The following is a 20286-nucleotide window of genomic DNA, read 5'->3' on the forward strand; positions in this document are numbered from 1 at the left end:
TTGTATATGTGCAGCACATGACTGTCTAAAAGAAGAGTGACAGTGAATTTTCTCGATATTGATTGAATTTGGAGATAGTTCAGACTTCCTCAGCATACTAGTGTAGTAAATAGTTTGTCAATATAGCATTTAGCTTCAGCATATCCACTCACCGGCCACTTTAAAAGGAACTTGTTCTTGATTCTAAGATTCCTTTTCTTCACAGGAGAGGAACCCAACGTGGTTTTCTGTTGCATGCTGAGATGCTTTTCTGCTCACTACAGTTGTATAGAGTGATTATATAAGTTGCTATATCCTTCCTGGCAGCTCGAACCACCTCCAATCTGTCCATTTTCCTCTGACCTCTTGTATCAACAAGGCGTTTTGTTTCCACCCACACAACTGTCACTCACTCACTCACTCACTCACTCAATTTTTTTGTTTTTCGCACCATTCTGTGTAAACTCTCGAGACTGTTGTTTGTGTGTGAAAACCCCAAGAGATCAGCAGTTTCTGAAATACTCAAACCAACACCCATGCCACAGTGAAAGAAAGTCACATTTCACTCTGAGATCACAGTTTTTCCCATTCTGATGTTTGAACATTGATAACATGAACTGAAGCTCTTGATTTGTATCCGCGCTGCTGCCAAGGGATCGGCTGATTAGAGAACTGCATAAAACAGAGCAGCAGGTGGATGGGTGCACCTAATAAAGTGGCCGGTGAGTGTATGTGGAGTACTGTTCTGACAAAAATTAGTTCAGCTCAGTCTTACATGGAGCCTGTTCTGTTGATCACTGAAGCATTTTTATTAACCCTGAGCCACTTTGAGACTCGGTGATCTCTGACTTGATCTCATCTTTTTTTTTTTTTTTTGTACACATGTGAAATGTGAAGCTGATGCATGGGTCTTGGAGGTGTTGAGCTCCAGCTCAGGGTGGATTTCACATGTGGAAGCTGAGCTCATATAGTAGCCTCTGTCTTCCATTATTTATTGTGTGCATTGTGAAAGGCACTTATCCGATCATCTCCTTCCTTGATCTCCCTCTTTAAGCAGATTTTGTCGATAGTAACATTTTCATTGATCAGTTGCCTTGTAATTGTGACTGCTTGACCCAGTAGATTGTGATTAACTTCAGTTACTCCAGTCGCAGTGGATAGAGGATACACTACAGTTAATCGATGGCTCTACTAGGTAAACCAGGAGGTCCTGTGGACACGGATGCGAACAGCTGTGTCCAACAGTCCCCATAGACCACTTTCGAACATTTTTGGTTGAATATCAATCACCACGACAAGCTGGAACAAAGTTCTTCTCTCTCCAGGGTTTAGTCATCCCAGGATATGATGCATCCCAGCATAAAACAACTCACAATCAAACCTTTTTTCCGTCATGTAATCATGGAAATGAGAATCATGGAATGAATGAGAATTTAATAAATGATATACAGGGGCTTCTGTCAGGGCTCGACATTAACTTTTAAACCCACTTGCCCTGGGGGGCAAGTGGAGGTTATTTTCCACTTGCCCCCTCCCAATATTATCACTTTCCCCCTATTTTGTGAGTAGTACTACTTTTTTTTTTTTGGAAAACCATAGAATAGTTGTGAATTGCAACATTAAATGAAGATCACACATTGAGTTGAAGTTTGGTTATTGATTAAGTTTATTATTAAGTTTGGTTATTGGTTACTTTTTACTTGTAACTGACAAGAACAATTTTATCCAAAATAGTTTTTCCTTCCTTAGTCGATTTATTTCCATTTCACATGCAGGCAACTGTTGTAAAGTTCAGTGTGTTTGTGTAGAACTCTCTCTCAGACTGTATCATTACTCGATAATGTAGAAATCATAAAATAGAAATCTATAACAAAGTTTGTAGGGGGCGGCACGGTGGTGTAGTGGTTAGCGCTGTCGCCTCACAGCAAGAAGGTCCGGGTTCGAGCCCCGTGGCCGGCGAGGGCCTTTCTGTGCGGAGTTTGCATGTTCTCCCCGTGTCCGCGTGGGTTTCCTCCGGGTGCTCCGGTTTCCCCCACAGTCCAAAGACATGCAGGTTAGGTTAACTGGTGACTCTAAATTGAGCGTAGGTGTGAATGTGAGTGTGAATGGTTGTCTGTGTCTATGTGTCAGCCCTGTGATGACCTGGCGACTTGTCCAGGGTGTACCCCGCCTTTCGCCCGTAGTCAGCTGGGATAGGCTCCAGCTTGCCTGCGACCCTGTAGAAGGATAAAGCGGCTAGAGATAATGAGATGAGAAAGTTTGTAGGAAGGAAACAATAGGGTGCCAAGACTTTTGAACAGTACTGTGTTTGAGAATATTTATATCTTTTGTTGTTGTTGTTATATCCTCCACCTTTTGGTTTAAAAAAAAAAACACGTGCTGCGTCATGACAGACAGGATAATGTTTGAGTTTAAAATTATTGTTTAGTGTGTAGGCTGTGGGTGTTTTATTCAGACCTGGCAACCTGTAACTGAAGCGGTGCAGCCAGTCTGTCATGACGCAGTGTGGGTTTTTTTTGTGTTTGTTTGTTTTTGTTTTAACCTAGAGGTGGATGATGTAACAAACAAACAAACAAAAAAAAATGATATATAAGGAGCTAACTCGAATGCAAGCAGAAATAAAATAAAACGAGATTCTTAAGCAAACTCTTCCATCCTCACTTCCGACTTTCTGTTTTTGTAAAATACATTTTAAATATAATCGTGAATTTCTTTCGAGTGTTCAGGCTGAGCTCCTCTCATCGTTTTCTTTAACCACTCATTTCCTCATTATTCTTGAAGCATTTGCTTCTATTTGTTAACAGTTTTCTCGATAGCAGGGAGGCGGTAATGCCTTTTATCTATTTCTCTGTTTGAACAAACAAAAACAGCACAAAAATGAACCATATTGAAGACAGATTAAGCCTTGCTTGCATGAAAGACGGTGTCTGTCTGAACCCAGCTGTAATTATCACGTAATGCGTGACGTCATGCGCAAGGGGTCTATAAACAGTACACGTACCATACTACACCAGCGGGGGGGGGATTATAAAAATCACTTGCAAAGCAGTAAATGAAACCGAGACTAAGAAAAGAGCAAGACATAATGGCGGATACGTAGTGAGGGACGCTTTTAGGAACTGAAATAAAAGATCAAAAAGCCTAATTTTTGTGGTGCTAGTTCGTAATATATGCTCGTTCCAACTTGCCCAGTTGGGCATGTCAGGGACATATCCCACTTGCCCAAATGCATGTTTCACTTGTCCTGGGCAATCGGGCAGTCCTTAATGTTGAGCCCTGGCTTCTGTCCATTTGTGACATAATAACTATATTTCTGCGATAGTAATAAATTCTTTTGTCTCTCTAGGTTAAGAAATGTCGTGTCAAATATTCCCACTGTATGTTGTAGAGATAGAGATCAAGCCGCTGTGAGTGGGCGTGGCCTAATATTCTTAAAAGCATGCCTATAGCTCTCTCATTGGCCAAGCATGGAGAATTGAGATGAACATATCACAGTAAGCCATTCTTGCTGGACCGCACTAGGTGACTTGGACTTTAAGAGATGATTTAAGCTTGAATGTACTGTATATTTTTAAGAAAAAAGCTACAGAATGTGGAAGGGACAGGGACAAGTATGATAGTGGAGGTAAAGTACATGCAGTCACTAAATATTTAGATATTGCCCAAACGACGATCAAAGTGTTGTGGGACGCTAGACTGGATTTATGTAGGTGAGATATTTTTATATAGATAATACGGAAGCTGCGAGAGGCCCTTCATATAATCTTTTTTTATTCACCTTGTTATCCCGAGATAACGACATAATTAATTCAGGATCTCGAGAAAACAACACAACTAATTTGAGATCTCGAGAAAACAAAACAATTATTCCGTGATCTCGAGAAAACAAAACAATTATTCCATGATCTCGAGAAAACAAAACAATTATTTCATGATCTCAGCTGGATCACTGTATCTCCGTCGGTAGAGACAAAGCCGGGCCAGTCTTCTACGGAGGTGCCGCGGACTAATTTTGAAATTATCCCTTATTAAAAGACTTAATGCAATCTCTCCCTGTGTCAACCCCTGATCAAAATATTGCCTTATTAGGTGATCGATTATTCCAGACATTCTAATGACCAAAGTTGCGTCTATACAGAATGAGAAATAGCCCCAAAGTCAGCATATCACAAGTCTCTTGGCGCACCTGAATGAACCATTTCTCAGCTGTTTACTCGAGATCATGAAATAATTGTTTTGTTTTCTCGAGATCACGGAATAATTGTTTTGTTTTCTCAAGATCTCGAAATAACGGTTTTGTTTTCTCGAGATCTCGAATTAGTTGTGTTGTTTTCTCGAGATCCTGAATTAATTATGTTGTTATCTCGGGATAACAAGGTGAATAAAAAAAGATTATATGAAGGGCCTCTCGCGGCTTCCGTAAGATAATTGTACAATTTGTCTTTTGTTTTTCTCGCTTCAGTGTCACATTGTCTGTCTGCTTGTGAGCTTCAGAGCTTGTTTGTGGGCCCAGTTGTGAGTTACATGTCTTCAGCCAGTGCATCTGCAGTGGTTACTGTCATGCAAATCAGGCATCTGTCACAGAAAGGGTTTCCTCCTCTTCTCCCTGCATAATGAAGCACTAAAAAGGAAACACTCACTGTCTTTAAGGAGAACTGAAGTCATTTTTAAACTTGCTTCTTTTCTTAACTAACGTGTTTTCAGTTATGTTTTCGGTTTTAGTAACCTTATATCGTGACTCGTGTTGGCAACTAGTTGCAATTAAGTATTATACTTATCGGCCTATTCGGTGTTTAGCCATGTTGAATTTAGTTCGTTTGGTCCAAGGCAGGCGTCGCTTATCCGCGCGATCTTCACGAGACTTGTGCGAGACTTCGAAACGTGAAGTGTCAGCCAGGTGTCAGCGCCGCCATTTTGAAAACTGTTTTCCAAACTAAACATTGCACAAAAACGAGTTTAAATGACGATTACTGCCTACTTTTTTCAAACTTTCCTGATTGCTATCAAAACAAACAAACTTTCCGGCTTGATTATGTCAGCATTCGAAAGAGGGCGCGCGCATCTTTTGACAACGTTGGCAGATGTTGGTCACTTTGATTTCCGCTGTACGTTTTACTTCCGTCCTACGATGTCTCGCACAGGTCTCAACGAATCTCGTTTACAGCCATTGCTTTGACATATGGACTGATATATTACAGAGCATATTTCAAACACTCATAACTTGCTATAGCAGCGACAAAATAGCTATCAAAAATGCATTCCTATATTTAATAAAATGAGATAAATAGAATTTTGATAAAACAATTTGCCTTCAGTTCTCCTTTAAATCACACCTTATACACTATTCTAGACAAGTACACATACACAACTGGTACATAAATCTGAACACTACATATTGTATAACAGTATTTGCAGAAAAAATTTAGTATGCAGTAACCTTTTTTTCCCCAGTCTGCACCATTAAACAGATAGACAGCATATAATGGACAGAACCAACACCAACATGGCTGCCAGTGACGACAGTCGAAAGACACTATGTGGAGTTGTAATTGTTAATGAGCTGTACATTTAAATGGAAAAAATACACAATACAACAAACATCGTTGGATAATTTTAATGTCAGCACCATATTCTGGCACTATTGTTTACGTCAGATGCATTTGTAACGGCATTTCCTTGAAGTACAAAACATTCAACGCTTGACTTCAATAATCTTTCCTTAAAAGTATGTTCTATATGCAAATCTTCGAGATGATTATTTTGTACAAGGCTTTTTATGATGCGTAATGATTTTTAGTTTGCCATATTCAATTTCTAAATAAATAAGGAAGAAGAGCAACTTTATTCATCAGACGTACAGTTGTGAAATTCCTCTCCGCATTTAAGTCAAGTCAAGTTTATTTCTATAGCGCTTTTAACAGTAGATATTGTCGCAAAGCAGCTTTACAGAATTTGAATGACCCCGAACATAAGCCAATTTCATCCCCAATCTACCCCCAATGAGCAAGCCCGTGGCGACGGTGGCAAGGAAAAACTCCCTCAGACGGCATGAGGAAGAAACCTCGAGAGGAACCAGACTCAAAATGGAACCCATCCTCATTTGGGCAACAACAGACAACATGACTATAACATTAACAGTTTTAGCATGAAGTCAGTTTCGTTGATGTTATAACTCTTCATGGATGGAAACTTGAGTGCAAAACTGTTCATGACAACTGCAGTCCTAAAGTTAGCAAGTCAACTGTAGTCCTCAGCCGTAAAAGCATTACTGTAAGTGTCCAGAGCGTCTTCCGAGTGTGACTTTTGAGTGTCCATATGAGGCTGTCCTCTACAGGAGCGATGTGATGAGACTCCAGCCAGACGTAGGGCACCAGGATGGATCAGGCAGGTCTGAAGAGCAGAAGAGGTCAGCATCTCAACCTCAGGATTGACATGTAACTCAGAGGGACAGATAGGAGGGGGGAAGAGAGAGAAAGCACAGGTTGTTAGGTATGCCCAGTGTCACCTGATGAGTAGGAACAGTATACATTTTGCGCTGAGTGCAAGCAGGGACGCCGGCAAAACGAACTATGACAGCATAGCTAAAAGGGGAGAGCCAGAAGGTAACACAGGCATGAGGGAGCCCCGGGACATAAAGCAGCCAGCCAGTACGCCGTCAACAAACTCGAGTGAGCAAGCGAGTGGGGACTGACAGCATCCATACATCCCAGTTTACCAAAACACTGTCTGAGGACCCTCCAGATCTACACCTTTACCTCATAAACACTATTAAGAAAAGGCTTAACTAAACAGATATGTTTTCAGCCTAGACTTAGACGCTGAGATTCCTCAGAGTGAGACATAATTTAACCCATCTGAAGCAGTGAACACACATGCGAGCAATGAGCGCACACACATACCCAGAGCAGTGGGCAGCCATGCTGTCAGCGCCCAGTTGGGGACTAAGGTGCCTTGCTCAAGGGCACCTCAGCCTACGGCCACCCCATGTTAACCTAACCTGCATGTCTTTGGACTGTAGGGGAAACCGGAGCACCCGGAGGAAACCCACGCAGACATGCAAACTCCACACAGAAAGGCCCTCGTCAGCCGCTGGGCTTGAACCCAGGACCTTCTTACTGTGAGGCGACAGTGCTAACCATTACACGCCCCAAAACAAAAGCATATTACAAAGTGAAATTACTTAAAACTTAAAAAAAGGAAAAACATCTACATCAGTTGTTTTTTACAATTACATCAGTTTATATTTTACAATTACACTTGAGTTATAAACATAGAAATGCAAATTATTTAAATTTTTATTTAATATGTCTGACCCAGGGGCGGCATGGTGGTGTAGTGGTTAGCGCTGTCGCCTCACAGCAAGAAGGTCCAGGTTCGAGCCCCATGGCCGGCGAGGGCCTTTGTGTGCGGAGTTTGCATGTTCTCCCCGTGTCCGCGTGGGTTTCCTCCGGGTGCTCCGGTTTCCCCCACAGTCCAAAGACATGCAGGTTAGGTTAACTGGTGACTCTAAATTGACCGTAGGTGTGAATGTGAGTGTGAATGGTTGTCTGTGTCTATGTGTCAGCCCTGTGATGACCTGGCGACTTGTCCAGGGTGTACCCCGCCTTTCGCCCGTAGTCAGCTGGGATAGGCTCCAGCCTGCCTGCGACCCTGTAGAACAGGATAAAGCGGCTAGAGATAATGAGATGAGATGAGATGCCTGACCCATCATAAAGATTGCTGTATGTATATAATATCTGACGATTTCGCTCTTGTCCTTCAGTCCCTAGAGCTCCAGAAATTGATGTCCAGGACTGTGTGGTGATGGACAATGCGGTGACCATCATCTGGAGGATGCCAGTGGAGGACAGCAAGATCGACCACTACATCCTCGAGTACAGAAAAACCAACCACGAGGGTCTGGTTCGAGTCAAGGATGAGCACCACTGGGAGATTGTGGACAATATCAAGAGCACGGAGTACACACTGACGGGTACGGACACAGAAAGCACTCCATGTGACACACACACATACAGAACATGCCCCCCCCCCCCCCCCCCCCCGAATTATTGGCACCCTTCTGTAAATATGATTGTGTAAAACAAACATTACACAACTGGAGAAACAAAGAACAAACCTAGACGTAAAACGCTCTGCATGAAATAGTGGACTAGCTCATTCTAAAAACCACGACAACCTTGTGAGACATTATAGTAAGGAACTATGGTCAGAGTGCTGTTACAAAATATTAATTCCAAGGGTGCTGATAACTTCAATGATTTTTTTTTTTTTTTTACAGCACAGAACAGCGAACCACAACCACATAATATACCATAATAACAGAGAAACAGGAATGAACCGCCCCAGATAAAGGCCACCAAAAAAGAAACAGACAAATAAATAATTAATAGCACTATTTTAAAATATGAAAATTTAAGAGAAACAAGGAAAGACAACAAATCGAGCAAGAAAATAAATGAGTTGTCAATATATAAATTATATAAAATATGAAATGTCTGTACAAAATGTGCAATAAGCATGGTCCATAACACAAATGTTGATGGAAAAAAAAGAAAAAACATTATACATACAAGTAATTGATAATAAATAACTGATCATTTTGAAATCAGTGGGGTTTTTTTTAGAAGAAATCACTTTTTTTATGTGTTAATCTTTTCACATACCGGATATATTAATTTTCATGCATTTTTACAGAGGGTGCCAATAATTTTGGAGGACTTTGTATATTGTGGTATTACTTTATTATGAGAAGCCAGTAAAATTGACTCACTGAGTTTTTTATTTTCAGGGTTAAAGTTTGATTCTAAATTCATGAACTTCCGGGTACGAGCGTGTAACAAAGCAGCAGCTGGAGATTATTCTGATCCTGTCACACTGGAAACCCGAGGTAAAGACAATAAAAAAACAATCAGAGCAATCAAAATATCATCTGTTAGGTAAAATAATCTTTAGTTAAGAAGGAGGTGTGGCTTCTTTGCCTGTCAGTCACCTTGAAGGAGCTAACACTATGTTTTTATTAAAATCGAACAGTAGGGCATCACATCGCTTTGAAATTTTCAAATGTGGATCATGAATCAAGATGGATATACATACAAGCTGTCATGATACAGTATATCTACATATTAAAACATACAGTAATCAAATATACTGTGCACTGAGAGGCTCCGGTTGAAATTATGGATTCTCTGAGGTGAGTGGTGTAGTACAACCCCGATTCCAAAAAAGTTGGGACAAAGTACAAATTGTAAATAAAAACGGAATGCAATAATTTACAAATCTCAAAAACTGATATTGTATTCACAATAGAACATAGACAACATATCAAATATCGAAAGTGAGACATTTTGAAATTTCATGTCAAATATTGGCTCATTTGAAATTTCATGACAGCAACACATCTCAAAAAAGTTGGGACAGGGGCAATAAGAGGCTGGAAAAGTTAAAGGTACAAAAAAGGAACAGCTGGAGGACCAAATTGCAACTCATTAGGTCAATTGGCAATAGGTCATTAACATGACTGGGTATAAAAAGAGCATCTTGGAGTGGCAGCAGCTCTCAGAAGTAAAGATGGGAAGAGGATCACCAATCCCCCTAATTCTGCGCCGACAAATAGTGAAGCAATATCAGAAAGGAGTTCGACAGTGTAAAATTGCAAAGAGTTTGAACATATCATCTACAGTGCATAATATCATCAAAAGATTCAGAGAATCTGGAAGAATCTCTGTGCGTAAGGGTCAAGGCCGGAAAACCATACTGGGTGCCCGTGATCTTCGGGCCCTTAGACGGCACTGCATCACATACAGGCATGCTTCTGTATTGGAAATCACAAAATGGGCTCAGGAATATTTCCAGAGAACATTATCTGTGAACACAATTCACCGTGCCATCCGCCGTTGCCAGCTAAAACTCTATAGTTCAAAGAAGAAGCCGTATCTAAACATGATCCAGAAGCGCAGACGTCTTCTCTGGGCCAAGGCTCATTTAAAATGGACTGTGGCAAAGTGGAAAACTGTTCTGTGGTCAGACGAATCAAAATTTGAAGTTCTTTATGGAAATCAGGGACGCCGTGTCATTCGGACTAAAGAGGAGAAGGACGACCCAAGTTGTTATCAGCGCTCAGTTCAGAAGCCTGCATCTCTGATGGTATGGGGTTGCATTAGTGCGTGTGGCATGGGCAGCTTACACATCTGGAAAGACACCATCAATGCTGAAAGGTATATCCAGGTTCTAGAGCAACATATGCTCCCATCCAGACGACGTCTCTTTCAGGGAAGACCTTGCATTTTCCAACATGACAATGCCAAACCACATACTGCATCAATTACAGCATCATGGCTGCGTAGAAGAAGGGTCCGGGTACTGAACTGGCCAGCCTGCAGTCCAGATCTTTCACCCATAGAAAACATCTGGCGCATATTAAACGGAAGATACGACAAAAGAGACCTAAGACATTTGAACAACTAGAATCCTACATTAGACAAGAATGGGTTAACATTCCTATCCCTAAACTTGAGCAACTTGTCTCCTCAGTCCCCAGACGTTTACAGACTGTTGTAAAGAGAAAAGGGGATGTCTCACAGTGGGAAACATGGCCTTGTCCCAACTTTTTTGAGATGTGTTGTTGTCATGAAATTTAAAATCACCTAATTTTTCTCTTTAAATGATACATTTTCTCAGTTTTAACATTTGATATGTCATCTATGTTCTATTCTGAATAAAATATGGAATTTTGAAACTTCCACATCATTGCATTCCATTTTTATTTACAATTTGTACTTTGTCCCAACTTTTTTGGAATCAGGGTTGTACGATTTTGTGAGGGGTAATGCCCTGAAGAAAACAGTACTATGCCAGTCACCGAAGAGAATCCATAATTTCAACCGGAGTCTCTCAGTGCACGGTATATTTGACTTTTATTCTATCCACGTTCACTGGATATGAGCAATAGCACGTTCTCTACTATTGACTACTCTACTACTAGGCTATCAGCTCATGTACCGTGAGTAGAGAGAAACAAATTGGCAGAGCGTGTTGCTGAACCAACCGAGGATGAAATAAGAAATCTCATCATACACAGCTTATAATCAACTCAGCACTACGCACCTCGTCGGCTATCAGCTTGTGTACAACTGGATTTCGTGGAATAATTGGTAAATATCCCTCATCAAAAAACTCCAAACTAACAGTGTTAACTTTTAACTTTCGTCTGTGAGATTGAATCTCGGCATAAACTCACTGGAAGCAGCCATGTTTGTTGTTTACATCGGAGCGACCTTCGACCTGCGCTTGTGCAATGTACCATGCTGTCGCCTGCCTTGCTAGGCATGATCATGATACGTAGATCTACGAACACAGAAATGCTCACGGAGCCACAGCTGTGACTCGAGTCGGCTGTCCAGCTTGAAATTGTGCCGTCAGTTCATGGTATATCCAGGATACACCATGACTGGCTCACACCGTATCCGTTTTTTATCCCCCGCTGGCCGAAAGGCCTGAAGGGGGATTACTGTATATCGTGGTGATGTTCATCCGTCTGTCCGTCCTGGGAAGGGTACTCACTTTCTGAAATCAACTCCTCTCACAATTTTTGGAAGAATTTCACGAAACTTGGCAGGATTCTTTGTTATATGTCGGTAATACGCATATTGCAATTTTGTTGAATGCGGTCACATTTTTACCAGAATTACAGCCCTTGATTAACAAAATTATACTTTAACAATTTCATGAGAGTGTGTTTGCCTTCTGAAATCAACTCCTTTCACAATTTTTGGACAAATTTCTCGAAGCTTGGCCAAAGGCCTCGTTATATGATGGGAATATGTATATTGCGATTTAATTTTGTTTGTGGAAATGTTACCAGAGTTTTGACCCTTGATTAAATAACTTGTACTTTGACAATTTCATGAGGGTGTACGTTCTTCTGAAATCAACTCTTCTCACAATTTGTGGAGGAATTTCACCAAACTTGGCAAAAGGCTTTGTTATATGACAGTTATACGCAGATTGAAATTTCATTTCATTTGGGCAAATTTTACCAGAGTTATGCGCTTGATTATTAACAAACGTGTACTTTGGCAATTTCATCAAGGTGTGCTTCTCATCTCATCTCATTATCTGTAGCCGCTTTATCCTGTTCTACAGGGTTGCAGGCAAGCTGGAGCCTATCCCAGCTGACTACGGGCGAAAGGCGGGGTACACCCTGGACAAGTCGCCAGGTCATCACAGGGCTGACACATAGACACAGACAACCATTCACACTCACATTCACACCTACGGTCAATTTAGAGTCACCAGTTAACCTAACCTGCATGTCTTTGGACTGTGGGGGAAACCGGAGCACCCGGAGGAAACCCACGCGGACACGGGGAGAACATGCAAACTCCACACAGAAAGGCCCTCGTCGGCCACGGGGCTCGAACCCGGACCTTCTTGCTGTGAGGCGACAGTGCTAACCACTACACTACCGTGCCGCCCCCAAGGTGTGCTTGCTTTCTGAAATCAACTTCCCTCATAATTTTTATCCCCCGCTGGCTGAAAGGCCCGAAAGGGGATTATGTCCATCCGTCCCGGGAAGGGTACTCGCCTTCTGAAATCAACCCCCTCGCAATTTTTGGAGGAAATTCACGAAACTTGACAATATTCTTTGTTATATGTCGTTAATATGCATATTGCAATTTCATTGAATTCAGTCGCATTTTACCAGAATTATGGTGTAGTTGCCAGTGGGGGATATTGTGCTCTCTTGTTTTATTTTTGACGTCAAGAGGTACATTGCTTAATCAATGATGGGACTGTTTTATGTCATGTGAGCCATCCTTGGCCAATTGCTGCACAGGAATTTTTTGATGAGGAATATAATTTTAATTACTGTTCTCTTATACAGCGTTTAACTTCACCTTTGACTCGTCGTCCTCACACCTGAACCTGAAGGTGGAGGAGAGCAGTGTGGAGTGGGACCCACAGGGAGGCAAAGGCCTGGACAGTAAAGTCAAAGGGAAGGAGAACAAGGGCAGGTATGTGCTTGTATTCCCATCCATCACTCTCACATTCTCCTAACATCGATTGATATTACTCGAATAATATTTTATATTTACACTCTTAAACGCATGCTGTTGTCATGTTTTTATACTGATTCCAAAATGAAATCTACTTTCATGCACTTGATTTCCTACAACTGCCACTAGGGCTGAGTAATATGGTGATACAGTATTGATATTATGATGAATTACGTCAATACACTTTCCTGAGACATCGTGGGTGCCGTGATCTCTTTTCATAATTGTTTTAAATTGTAGTATTTATTCATTTTCTCATGTACAGGACCAGTCAAAAGTTTGGACACACCTTCAATGTTTTTTTTTTCCTCTATTTTTATGAATTAAAAGTCACTTCTTCAGGTCTTAAAGTAATGATGGAGGTCGTTTCTCTTTACTTAGTTGAGCGGTTCTTGACGTAATATGGATTACTACAGTTGCGGATGGAATAGGGCGATTTTATTATGTGTATTTTTATTATTTACTATTTACTGTTTGATCTCAAATGCATTAAGAAGGCAAGAAACTAGTGGACTAATTAACTTTTGACGAGGCACTCCTGTTAATTGAAAAGTATTCCAGGTGACTACCTCATGAAGCTGGTTAAGATAACACCAATAGTGTGCAAAGCATCATCAAGGTAAACGCTGGATACTTTGAAGAATCTAAAATATGAAACATGGTTTGTTTGTTTTTTAAACACTTTTTTGTTTACCACATAATTAACAGTTATTCCACGAAATCGAGTCGTACATGAGCTGATAGGCTGTAATTGACCATGTACGACTCGATTTCATGAAATAATTGCTTTATGTCCACATTCACTGGATTTTGAGAAACAGGTCATTTTTATTTTTACTTTTTGCAAACTCGATAAGTGAAACTTTATACAAAACGTCCGACAGACTCATTTCCGCTTAGAATGTAAACAAACCGGCGAAATGACGAGCAATTGTGAAAAATGCTATAATGATAATTCTTGAAAAATAAAAAAGATGCATTCTTATCATCCAGTACTTTTGTTACATATTTTGGGTTGTTTTTTTTTTGGGGGGGAGGGTTATTTTCGAGTAGTTTTTCTGTCGTCCTTGATTGGTTCAGTAACACCCGCCGTCATTTTGTTTTTCTCTACTCACGGTATATGAGCTGATAGCCTAGTAGTAGAGTAGCCAATCAGAGCGCGCGATTGCTCATATGCAGTGAATGTGGGTAGAATAATTCCATATACGTTCCATGTGTTATTTCATAGTTTTGATGTTTTCAGTGTTCTACAATGTAGAAAATACAAAATACAGAGAAGCCTATGAAGGAGTAGGGGTGTACAAACTTTTGACTGGTGCTGTATAGTTTTAAGTAATTTATTCATGGATGTCGAAGTGTGTATAATCAATCTCTTCTTCTATTTTTTTATGCAACACGACTGTTTTGTTGACAGTTTGCTGTATATTGTGTACTGTAGCGATATCTTGATACGAGTATCGTGATATAATAATAATAATAATAATAATAAGTTAAATTTATATAGCGCCTTTCAAGAAACCCAAGGACGCTTTACAATTATAGACAAGGAAAAAAATAAATAAATAAATAAAAAATAAAAATAATAATAAATAATAATAATTAAAAAAAAAAGTAAAAAGTCCACCAAGTAGGGGTCAGGATGTAATTCCCGTGGTGTAGCAGCCACAGTCCCACCAAAAGGCGCACGAAAACGAGTCCCACATCTCCAGCACCGCCGCCGTGACGCCGTCAGCAACATCACTCGAACACCACACCATGGATCCACAAAGCGAGCAGAGAAGCTTTGCCATGCAGAGCGCTGGTGTGTCCCAAACCACCTGCACAGCCGCTGCGACGCCACCGAGCAACATCGCTCGGAACATCACGCCAAGCACTAAAGCACAGAGCGCTGGACAACCACGATGTAAAATGAGCAACAGGCTCACTGCAGTCCACAGCTGGGAGCACAGGCATCACCCACAGCGAACCAAGGCCTGGAGGGAACCGACGCCCAAAACTGGGTCTGGAGCTACACCACCACCGGCGGACAAAAACACTCAAACAAACATCAAACTACACAAACACACAGAAAAAATAAATTAATTAATTAAAAAAAGAAAATAGAAAAATAAAATAAAATAAAAAAAGCTCTGGTGAGAAGCAGCAGCCAGAACGCGCATGACGTACTCTCAACCGGAAACGGAAAAAAAAAATATATGATATGCTTTTTACCACTAAATGACACACTAACAGTAAATGTATTAGCATTTTATTTTGCTAACTTTTTAGTCCCCTAATACATACAGTTGTTGTTATGGTTACATCTAAAAGGCTGTTTTCTTGCTCCGTTCTTATCGGATTGATTTCTTTCAACATAAATCAATGTAATTTGTTTGTCAGTAGCAGGCTTGTAGTACTCGAGTCCAGGACTCGGACTCGAGTCCGACTCATGCCCTAATTTTAAGGACTCGTGATTTGACTTGGACTTGAGCACTGATGACTCGGACTTGGACTCGAACTTGGATTTGTTACAATAAAGCACATTAAAGTGTTATGTTTGTGAAAGTGTTATGTTTTTGACATGGATGCTTAAAGCTAGACCACCTTTCAGATTTTTCAAGTGTAGGTCATAAAAAAAATTTTCCCCGACACCCAATTATTTTTGTTTAGTGGACCGAAAGCTACTGAATTCGAATCACAGACTTCCTATTTTATTTTATTTTTTAATAGAACAATGAATTTATAGCCACCTGGCCCTAAATTCTCTGCTATTTTTTCTTGCTTCACCGTGACCCAATTCAAGATACTACGTCATGCATGATGTGGTGGGCTTTCCCCGTTCACGCAAGGCATTGTGGGATACGAATTTGAAACAGGAGAGAAAAATGGAGGACATGAGTGTGCGAATGAAACGTGAAAGACCGACTAACGGAAAAAGAGAAGAAAAGACGTTATGTTCTATGCGAAGGAAAGGAAACGCAGGACCAAACTAATAAATATCGGCGGTCAGCGAGCACCTCGGTGTGATCAGCTGTTTGTTTAGCGACAGAATGATGAAACTGTCAGTGCACGCTCAAAGGTAAACCTACGCATGCGCACACACACACACACACACACACACACACACACACACACAGACTTCCTCTGTCTGCTTGACTGCACGAAGTGAGCGATTTCATGCACATTATTTGCTTTAATCCCCTCAAATTAAATAACTTCCCAAAATCCCAGCCACAGAATGGCCTGATATTTTGTGAGATATTACAGAAATAAACGTATATCACAATGAGCAAATTTCAGAGGGAACTAAATTTCACCAATTTTATGAAATTGAAATGCCGTCTAGCTTTAACATTAGTGCCACCATCCTTTTCCTAAATATTCCTGATAGAAGAGATTGTTTTTTGTGAATTTATTGTAGGTTATGGTATGGGATGTACATCTTCACACGACTCAAAGCTATCAATGTGTTTTAGAGAGTGTGCGTGTGTGACAGTTGTGTCATTTGTGTCGGACTCGACTCAAAATTTTCTTTCATGACTTGGACTTGAACACTGGGGACTCAAGACTGGAGTCGGACTCGAGGTTTCGTGACTCAACTACAACACTGGTCAGTAGCATTAGAGTTGACCTGACACCTACCAGCCAATCAGAAATGAGTATTTTCTGTAGTCGTAGTCAGGTTTAAAGGTCATAGGCAATGGTCGGAGGTGAAACGTAGAATATCAACTTTATTGTCTAGAAGAACGACCCAAATTCAATCTTCCTAGTGTCTAATTTGCACCCTAAAATTGAATAAAATGGTTAAAATATACTGTTTTGCCCAATTTCCGAAGGTTTGTTTACATCTCACTTGTGCGCACTTTCACCGCCAGGGGCCCGTCGTCGTGACGTCATTCAAGCCAAACAGACTGGGAGCAACTCTGTGTTTACTTGCGAACCGAGCACACGTGTACGAACTTTGGTCGTGAGAGGTTGTGTAAAATGTCTGATAGCGATTTTGAAGCAGGAACTCTCCAAATTAAATATCGAGAGGTGAAACCGTATATGTATGAACCTATGGCCGTTGCGAAGCAATCGGTGAATGTGGCTCACTGGTTTGACCGTGCGGCCTTGGAATCGGACAGAGACTCGGCCGACTCTGATCGCGGTGACCCCGGACCTCAACAAGACTCGCGCCCAAACGATTTATCCTGGTAGTTATGATAAATTCTTACTTTCGTCGTAATACTAAATAAGAGCCCTTTTGAAGAATAATTAAACCGCCCTCCCTAGTGGATATAGGGAACGATTACTTGACAGTGCACCGGTAGGCCACATTAGCCTGCCATCCACGGCATTATACTATTTATAGCCGACTCTAAGCGAGGAAATATCCCTTTGTCTCATTTCCACAATGATTGTACAGGATCCCTCAGGATTCTTGACTTGTCAACTGCAAGCAAAAGTAAAAATGTTTACCTCCAATCTTCTCCTTTTTGCTTGAGCGTTGCTGCTCCGTTTCTTCTTTGACCGCTTGATTTTGTTTCATGCGCACAATCCACTCTCTCCGCCTCGTCTCCTCTTCCGGAAAAAAAACCCAACTGTCTGGCTTCACACACACAACCCTCTCGCTCCGCCTCTTCTCCTCTTCCGGAAAAAGGTAAAAACTTCTTCCTGAACTGGTCTCGTTGTTACAGTTCACTGCACACCAATAAGGCATGGTTTTTCTTTGGGAATTCCTGAACGCACATCTGCACTCAAGCCGAACGGCAATGTAAGTAAACGGAAGTGGACTCAACTCAAGCGATTTGTTTGTCTTGAATGACGTCACACGCCGAGTGGTCACGAAAATCGCCAAACAGAAATTCGCTGCGATCCGCACTAACTTATTTTAATTATTACTTACTAACAATACTTCTTGGGACCAGAAGAAAATTACAGAGGGTTTTTTAACATATAAAGTTTCAAATGTGCATAAATTGAAAACCGTTGCCTATGACTTTTAATGCATGCTGAATTAGATAATAATTACAATCTTGAGTTGAAGGATTGTAAACGCCTGTGCTGGTTCTCATTATGATGTGAAAACGGGATCATAAATTAAAAAAAAACTCATTATTTATTAAGAATGTGGGTTTCCTTTCCATTTGTACCATTTGTGTGTCTTGCTTAAGTTTTAATGTTTGCCCTGTTCTCCCCCCATTTCTGCTTTAACAGCGCAGTCTGCCAGGCATTTTTCTTTGATTCACACTTTCCTTTTTTTCACCAACAGTGCACACCTCACTAATCTGAAGAACATGACAAGGTGATCGTGTGTTTCTGGCCTTGTGAGATTTGGCCCTTTAGAGCTTTACTGCAGCTGTTAGCCTCCCTAGATTTTTCTTCCAGCATGGTGTTCTTGGGATTTGGTGTTGGCTGAAACAGACACTCTTTATAATCTTCGTGGGAGGAGTGGTTTGGAAAAAAGATTACGGGGTTAGCCGGATAAACTTTAACCTTTTAAACGTTTACATTTAAATGCATGGAGAATTAATTGGACAACTGGTTTTACAGCACTGATTATTTTGGAAGGTTATCTGGCTAACTTTGCTATTCTGAATCATTGAATCACAGAGTTGCTGGGGTGAGAAGTGTGTCGTGTGTTAGTTTGCTGTTTATACATAGAACGATAACTGATAACGTGTGTATGTGTGTTGAATCTGACAGTCATTTCTAGATGGAGAACATCCTTAAATTTATTATTATTATTATTATTATTATTATTATTATTATTACTACTACTACAGCGGATATATAAAGTGTACACACCCCGTTAAAATAATAGGTTTTTCTGATAGAAAAAAAATGAAACCACGATAAATAATTTCAAAACTTTTCCCACCTTTAATGTGACCTATAACCTGTACAGTTCAACTGAAAAACAAACACATCTGTTCGGAGGGAAACATAAAAATTAAAAAACGTACAATAAGCTGGTTGCATAAGTGTGCACACCCTTAAACTAATACTTTGTTGAAGCACCTTTTGATTTAATTACAGCATTCAGTCTTTTTGGGTCGGAGTCTATCGGCCTGCCACATCTAGACTTGGCAATATTTGCCCACTCTTCCTTGCAAAAGCGCTCCAAATCTGTCAGATTGCGAGGGCATCTCTTGTGCACAGCCCTCTTCAGGTCACCCCACAGATTTTCAATTGGATTTAGGTCTGGGCTCTGGCTGGGCCGTTCCAAAACTTTTTTGGGGTCGTTGTCGTGCTGAAGGATGGAATTCCTCTTCATTTTCATCTTTCTAGCAGACACCTGAAGGTTTTGGGCCAAAATTGACTGGTATTTAGAACTGTTCATAATTCCCTCCACCTTGACGAAAGCCCCTGTTCCAGCTGAAGAAAAACAACCCCAAAACACGATGCTGCCACCACCATGCTTCACCGTGGGTATGGCGTTCTTTTGGTGATGCGCAGTGTTGTTTTTGCGCCAAACATACCTTTTGGAATCGTGGCCAAAAAGTTCAACCTTGGTTTCATCAGACCATAACACATTTTCCCACATGCTTCTGGGAGAGTTGATGGTTTTGTTTTGGTTTTGTTTTTTTGCAAAATTTAGCCAGGCCTGGATGTTTTTCTTTGACCCTACCGCATAGTCCAGACGTGTAGAGAATACAGGAGATTGTTGTCACATATAGTACACAACCGGTACTTGTCAGGAATTCCTGCAGCTCCTTCAGTGTTGCTGTAGGCCTCTTGGCAGCCTCCCTGACCAGTTTTCATCTCATTTTTTCATCAGTTTTGGAGGGATGTCCAGTTCTCGGTAATGTCACTGTTGTCCAATATTTTCTCCACTTCTTGATGACTGTCTTCACTGTGCTCCATGGTATATCTAATGCCGTGGAAATGTTTTTGCACCCTTCTCCTGACTGATACCTTTCAACAAGGAGATCCCTTTGACGCTTTGTAAGCTCTCTGTGAACCCTGGCTTTTGCAGGAGGAGGCAACTGAGTAAATGTCTGAACTTTATTTGGAGTTAATCAGAGTCATTTTATTTGATGGCAGGTGTGAACCCAAAAAGACTGAATGCTGTAATTAAATCAAAAGGTGCTTCAACAAAGTATGAGTTTAAGGGTGTGCACACTTGCGCAACCAGCTTATTGCATGTTTTTTTTATTTTTTGTTTTCCCCCTAACAGATTTGTTTGTTTTCCAATTGAAGTGTACAGATTAAAGGTCACATTAAAGGTGGGAAAAATTTTGAAATTATTTATCGTGGTTTCATTTTTTTACATCAGAAAAACCTATTA

The 20286-nt window shown here is 40.8% G+C and overlaps 1 protein-coding gene across 2 annotated transcripts in view; it reads left to right on the forward strand.

The window, feature by feature from the left end:
* The window catches only part of fsd1l (fibronectin type III and SPRY domain containing 1-like), an 83427-nt gene that overhangs the window by 44728 nt on the left and 18413 nt on the right, over positions 1-20286 (forward strand). Inside the window, exons 7-10 of one of the 2 annotated variants that reach the window (XM_060912260.1) lie at positions 7742-7951; positions 8768-8866; positions 12863-12992; positions 18268-18300. In XM_060912260.1, the coding sequence (XP_060768243.1) occupies positions 7742-7951; positions 8768-8866; positions 12863-12992; positions 18268-18300 (472 nt within the window). The remainder of the gene's footprint in view (positions 1-7741; positions 7952-8767; positions 8867-12862; positions 12993-18267; positions 18301-20286) is intronic. The other variant, XM_060912261.1, reaches the window with a different exon arrangement.

Source organism: Neoarius graeffei, chromosome 28 (assembly GCF_027579695.1).
Source record: "Neoarius graeffei isolate fNeoGra1 chromosome 28, fNeoGra1.pri, whole genome shotgun sequence".
Classification (NCBI taxonomy): Eukaryota; Metazoa; Chordata; class Actinopteri; order Siluriformes; family Ariidae; genus Neoarius; species Neoarius graeffei.